The 6892-nt window shown below is 48.2% G+C and overlaps 1 protein-coding gene across 1 annotated transcript; it reads left to right on the forward strand.

The window, feature by feature from the left end:
- The first annotated feature begins 1432 nt into the window (after window positions 1–1432).
- Window positions 1433–6356, forward strand: LOC135983113 (uncharacterized). Its single transcript, XM_065592804.1, has 2 exons — window positions 1433–4607; window positions 5602–6356. The coding sequence occupies exons 1-2, from the start codon at window positions 4031–4033 to the stop codon at window positions 6075–6077; spliced, it is 1053 nt and encodes a 350-aa protein (XP_065448876.1). The 5' UTR covers window positions 1433–4030; the 3' UTR covers window positions 6078–6356.
- The last annotated feature ends 536 nt before the right edge of the window (window positions 6357–6892 follow it).

Genomic DNA, 6892 nt, shown 5'->3' on the forward strand with positions numbered 1-6892 from the left:
AATGGGGATAACAACAGCCCCCCCCCCCATCTTACAGGGGTGTTGTGAAAATAAATTTGTTAATAATTAATTCTTTATTCAGAGCAGGGTTTGAATACTGGTCAGTATCCCTCCCCGGCCTCCTCATCCCAGTTTCCCCCCTCACAAACACCCCAAGCTCCTTGTCCCAAACTCCTTGCCCAGCCAGTCCGAGTTTCACCACCCCCAGCTCCCAGTCCTCCTCCCCTCCCTCCACTGTCCATTCCCAGTCCCAGTATTATTTTCCCCAGTCCCTCTGGCTCCTTGTCCCAATCTACTCCCTACCCCATCCCAAGGTCCAGCTTTTGTGATCTTTGCATTTGAGTCAAGTTGTTTCCTCCTTCTCCTCCTCGCTCTGCCTAGGTGTCAGCAGGGAGAACATGGAGAGCACAGGAGAGACCATCTTCCTGCTCTCAGTTTCAGGGGCTACTATCACAGCAGTCCCCAGCAGCAGCAATTTCAGAGAAAGTCCTCATACTCTTTGCCATGCATTGCCCTGAACTGGAGCATGCTCAGTGCAGATAGAGCCTTTGGACAATTTAGCTGTCAAACCATAACAAGCCTCTACTGAGCATGTGCAATCTGGGATTTTTTTTCCCCAAAGACTCGTAAATTGGGCAATTTTGGACAGTGTTTCACCAGGACAGCAAAAGGCACATCCCTGACACCAAGGCAATCCCTCCATTTCATCCAATCCCACTCCACCCTTCAGCCAACTCCATACCAAACATCGTCTTTGCTCCAAAACACAGAGGTACTAGAGTTTCTCAGATACATGATTGTAAGTATGTTTGTAACATAGGCAACATATCTTTCCCTAACCTCATTCCCAGAACTGACTGATCCATTTTTCGGGAAATATTTTTGAACAACTAAAATAAAATCAGCCAGTGACAGACGCCCATCACGAAAAATTTCAGTCCAAATTGTTACAGATGGCATTGTTATAAGCAACTGGAAATAGGATCTTATAAAGGCAAGTGCTGTGGAAGCTTAACTATTGGCAGTGCTGCCAGCACCACCAAGAATATTTCCAAATACTTGCTTACTCTGCTTATGCCTAGCACAGGCTGTGGGAGAAAATCCTCATGACAGAGGAGCAATCGTTCACAACCATCCTTTGGGTTCAGTCAGAAAGATAGGAATGGAATCACTCAGGAGTAGCTCCATCCACAAAATGTCAGCCAATGGTCAACGGTATCATAGCTAAAAAAGAACAGGAGTACTTGTGGCACCTTAGAGACTAACAAATTTATTAGAGCATAAGCTTTCGTGGGCTACAGCCCACTTCTTCATATGCATTCCACTCTATATGCATCCGAAGAAGTGGGCTGTAGTCCACGAAAGCTTATGCTCTAATAAATCTGTTAGTCTCTAAGGTGCCACAAGTACTCCTGTTCTTCTTGAGGATACAGACTAACACGGCTGCTACTCTGAAACCTACACATCTAAAGGCATCAGTGTCTAGCACTAAACGTTGGGGCAGACAGTAAAGACCAGGTTCTCACCAGCACTTCTTTGTTACACTGAGGTCCCCACCCCTTACCGAGGGATGTCCCCATGTGACAGAAAACACAGAGGGTGACACAATAAGCCCTATTTCAACTTTAACCTCCATCTCTTCTCTAGAGTTCCCACTAATCATCTTCAGAGTTGCTAGAGTCAAATTTATAAATGGGGATAATGCTATTCACCTCCTTTGTAAAGTGCTTTGAGACCCACTGATGAAACTTGCTATATAGGAGCTAGGTGTTGTTATTGCTGTGGTGGTAGTGAAACACACTTCTTCCAGCATTTCTGGCATTTTGCCCATAGGGGCAACTTCTATTGTTATTACAGTGGGAGGCATCCTTGTTTGATGAAACACTGACGTTCTTTAATGTGAATTCAACCACTGTGCTATATGGATGACACAACTGGGAAGGGAATAGCAATTTTTCATACATGAACCATGCTTTTTTATTAAGGCAGAAACAGCCAAACTGAAGCAGGTACCAACAAATGCAGGGTATCCTGCTAGAACCTTTAAGTGACACTGATGAGAAACATTTGTGAAAATGACTAGAGTATTTTCACTAGCTGAGCTGAGTGAAATGCACTAAGGAAACAAGCAATAAAAAGGATGACGAATAAATAGATTTATTATTTGTATTCCAGTACTATCTAAAGACCTCAGCTCTGGCTCGGGGCTCCATCCTGCCAGGCCCTGTACAATCATTAGTTCCTTATTTTGTAGGTGTAAAGCTGCCTGTATAAAAAGTTGCCATCTTGTCAGGAAATGTTTTGGGGTTGAACGCTTTGTGCAATGAGCCTTGGGCTCCTTCTGTTTCTTTCCTCACTTCCCCTGAATCTTGGTCATCCTCTCCCATTGATACAAGACCTTCCTGACTTGGAAAGGTGCTGGCAGGAAATTGCGCTGGTGAGATTTATATCTAGTCTGTGTATTTACAGAGCATCAGTCATCGGATTATTAATTCCCCACTTGCTTGAGGAAAGGGCTTTGTTCCAGAAGGACTGAGAAAGGGTGGGGAAAATATGAATGGGATGAGAAAAGGGAGGTAGGACATAAGACTGAAGGAAGAGGTCCCAGAACTTTCTAGTGTTGTGAGAGTTCAGAAATGTCCTTGCTATTTTTGTGCTGTTGTAGTAATTTCTGTCTGACCTGTAAGGCTGCTTCTACTACTGGAATGCTTGCAATGTTCTGTACAGCACAGCAACTGCACACACATTCCAATAAAACCAGCTTGTACATACGATCACGTACACAGACATTCCAATCAAAAGGAGACATACAGGCAATATAAACGCTATTCCATGAAAATAGTCTCCTTAGAAATCAGCCCAGCTGCAGCAGGCTCTTCTCCACACTCTGATTCACTCATGGTACTAGAGATGACAGGCAAAGGGTGATGGCAATGGGTCCACTATTAGTTCGGTCTTCCCTCTCACTCCAATGCAACCCTATTGACCCCAGCAGAGTTCCACTGGAATAATTTAGACCAGGAATTTATTCCATTAACTGCAGAAATAAGTACACACTATCTTTAACCTTTCACATCTAGGTCATAGTTCAAATTTGATCCAAGCCAAGTCTGACACATGGTTGTTTGGTGGCCTCTGTGAAATGAGTTGGTGCGTTTCAGTGCAATTCCTGAGTTGACAGGTGTCCACATCATAAAACACTTAACTACACAATTGGGACCCTTACTGGCAATCTCAGCAGAGAGGTCTAGGACTGAGCCCTGGTCTACACTACAGAGTTAGGTCGACACAAGGCAGATTACGTCAACCTGACTCTGTAAGTGTCTACACTAAAATTTCACCCCCACTGACGTAACTCGCTCGCTGCACTGATTTAATAACTCCACCTCCATGAATGGTGTAGTCAGTATCAATGTAGTTAGGTCAACGCAGTGTCAGTGTGGACATTGTGTTGCTTACATTCACTGTTTCTGGCTTTTAGAAGCTGTCCCACCATGTCCCATGCTGACAGTTCAGTTGGTGCAAGGACTCCTGGTGAGGACATGCACAGCCGACACAAGGAGCAAAAGGTAGATACACACAAGCGATGTAATTATTGTGGCAGTTGTATGTCAACATAAGTTAGGTTGACTCAGGCCTGGTCTACACTAGGCGTTTATGTCGAAGTTAGCGCCGTTACATCGAATTAACCCTGCACCCGTCCACACTGCGATGCTATTTAGTTCGACATAGAGGTCTCTTTAATTCGACTTCTGTACTCCTCCCCGACGAGGGGAGTAGCGCTAAATTCGACATGGCCATGTCGAATTAGGCTAGGTGTGGATGGAAATCGACGCTAATAGCTCCGGGAGCTATCCCACAGTGCACCACTCTGTTGACGCTCTGGACAGCAGTGCGAGCTCGGATGCTCTGACCAGCCACACAGGAAAAGCCCCGGGAAAATTTGAATTGGAATTCCTTTTCCTGTCTGGACAGTTTGAATCTCATTTCCTGTCTGGACATCGTGGCGAGCACAGCAGCACTGGCAACGATGCAGAGCTCTCCAGCAGTGATGGCCGTGCAGTCTGTGAATAGAAAGAGAGCCCCAGCATGGACTGATCGTGAAGTCTTGGATCTCATCGCTGTGTGGGGCGATGAGTCCGTGCTTTCCGAGCTGCGATCCAAAAGAAGGAATGCAAAGATCTACGAGAAGATCTCTAAAGACATGGCAGAGAGAGGATACAGCCGGGATGCAACGCAGTGCCGCGTGAAAATCAAGGAGCTGAGACAAGGCTACCAGAAGACCAAAGAGGCAAACGGACGCTCCGGATCCCATCCCCAGACATCCCGTTTCTACGAGGCACTGCATTCCATCCTCGGTGCGGCCGCCACCACTACCCCACCAGTGACCGTGGACTCTGAGGATGGGATACTGTCCACGGCCGGTTCCTCGGACATGTTAGGGGACGGGGAAGATGAGGAAGGAGATGAGGAGGGCGAGGCAGTCGGCAGCTCTCACAACGCTGATTTCCCCGACAGCCAGGATCTCTTCATCACCCTTACAGAGATCCCCTACGAAGCGTCCCCAGCCGTTACCCCGGACACAGAATCTGGTGAAGGATCAGCCAGTAAGTGTTGTAAACATCTAAACATTTATTTTTAACAAAACAGGAATATTAACAATTAAAAGAATGGGTTGTTCATGATTAGTGTGCCCTAGGCGCTTAACGGTTTAGTCATGGGCAGTGCAAGTTTTGAAAAGAAATCTAGCAATGTCCGGTTTTCAGTGATTGTCCTGCACAAGCCGCTCTACCGTTTATTCCCTGCTACTGCAGCTACAGTAAAATGCGGTCAATATGTCCGGGGATAGAGCAGTAATCCTCCTGGGACATCTCGATGAAGCTCTCCTGGAGGTAATTTGAAAGCCGTTGCATGAGGTTCCTGGGGAGAGCGGCCTTATTGGGTCCTCCGAAGTACGACACGTTGCCGCGCCACGAGATTATCAAGTACTCGGGAATCATTGCTCTGCACAGCAGGGCGGCATACGGCCCTGGTCTTTGGAGGCTTTCCCGGAGCATTCTCTCTTTGTCGCTCTCGGAGATCCTCATCAGGGTGATGTCGGCCATGGTGACCTGCTTTTAATTAGGTAGGGGAATGTTAGTGTTGGGACTGCTTGCCCGTTCCTTTACAGAACTGTAACCGCTGGTTTGCAGCCACGCGGTGGAGGCGGGAGAGGGGCAGCCGAAAGGGATCGTTCCCGGGGACAGCCGCGAGGGGGTGGGACAGGGGCAGAGTTCCCGCTTGCCGGATTGCTGGCAGCAGGGACTGACATTGCTTTAAATGTGAAATGAGGCCAGTGGTAATATAAAAGTTTTAAACTGCCACAAGTGTACGGCTTACCATGTCTGCCTGCAACAGAAATTCCGTTGTGCTGCCCCGCTTCTCAAATGTGCTGTTCAAGACCCCAGGCACTGAATGCGAAGGCTGAGAATTCGACCTTGTACTGAGTGCGCATGTGAAAGGTGCTGTGCATGGTCTTGTTCACAGAGAAAGACTATGTTCTTTGTTCACAACTACATTTATCTTTCTGAGGAATTCACTCCCTTTTTCCCATTTCCACAGCCCCATCTGCGACTGTCTCACAACCTAGCCTGGAATCACACTCCCAGAGGCTAGCGCGGATTAGGCGTAGGAAGAAGGGGACACGGGAGGACATGTTCTCTGAGCTTATGGCCTGTTCCCAAGCCCAGGAAGCACAGCAGACCCAGTGGCGGGAGAACTTGACCCGAATGCACCAAGCCAACATGGATCGGGAGGAGAGGTGGCGGCAGGAAGACCAGCAGGCGACTCAAACGCTGCTTGGACTACTGAGGGAGCAAACGGACACGCTCCGGCGCCTTGTGGATGTTCTGCAGGAACGGAGGCAGGAGGACAGAGCCCCGCTGCAGTCCATCTCTAACCGCCCTCCCCCGCCACCAAGTCCCATACCCACCTCACCCAAAGTGCAAAGAAGGAGAGGCGGCAGAGTCCCTGCTAAGTCTCACTCCACCCCTGCAGAGAGCTCTAGTAGCAGAAGGCTCTCATTTCCCAAAATTTGAAAAGTTCTTTCCTTCCCGCCTGACACAAGCCCACGTCCAAGTTTCACCTCCCAATGCCATGTGTAGTTGATAATAAAAAATTCGTTTCTGTTAACTACTGTTTCAATCATGTTCTTTTGGAGGAGGAGGGGAAAGGGGGTTGGTAATTGGACAGGACAGTCTCCTTTGGCAGGGTACATAGTCGGGGGCAGGCACAGCAGCAGGGCACATACACAGTGCAGTGATGCAGTGACTAGTTACCCCGGTTAGTCTGGGAGGTTGTTTTCATGTTATGTTGGGGGGGGGGGTGTTGCTCTGTGACTTTGTGGCGGGGGAAGGGCAGTTACAGATCTTAAGCGCCGGTCCTTAGGCAGGATCACAGAGCCACACAGCATGGGATCTGTAACCGTCCTCCCCCTGCCACAAAGTCACATAGACCCCCCACACACACAGTCCCGATCAGGAGGGGTGACAGGCTCCGTTGAAACAAGCATCCCACCGCAGCGGAGCCTGTCAATCCTTGAGTTTAGAAGCTGCATTCGCGTCACAACACTACACCCGCTCCGCACCACAGTCTGCGTCCCAGTTTTAAAAAATTCCCGCGAAAACAGTATTAAAGAAAACGGTGTGCTTTAACAAAGTAGAACTATTTTTATTTCGACACGTGTGTTGGAGGGGAGGTGAAGGGGGTATGTAACTGGATAGGATAGTCAACATTAACTGGGTAAAGAAACGGGGGCAGGTTTAGCTTCTCAGTACACAAACTTTAAAGTCACAGGTTACCCTGCTCACTCAGGAACTTTGCTTTCAAAGCCTCCCGGATGCACATCGCTTCC

This window comes from Chrysemys picta, chromosome 4, assembly GCF_011386835.1.
Source record: "Chrysemys picta bellii isolate R12L10 chromosome 4, ASM1138683v2, whole genome shotgun sequence".
In the NCBI taxonomy this organism is placed as follows: domain Eukaryota; kingdom Metazoa; phylum Chordata; order Testudines; family Emydidae; genus Chrysemys; species Chrysemys picta.

Coding starts and splice junctions, on each gene's coding strand:
- LOC135983113 (XM_065592804.1), top strand. CDS start 4,031: ATGCAGAGCTCTCCAGCAGTGATGGCCGTGCAGTCTGTGAATAGAAAG. Junction 4,608..5,601: donor ATCTGGTGAAGGATCAGCCA/GTAAGTGTTGTA, acceptor CCATTTCCACAG/CCCCATCTGCGACTGTCTCA.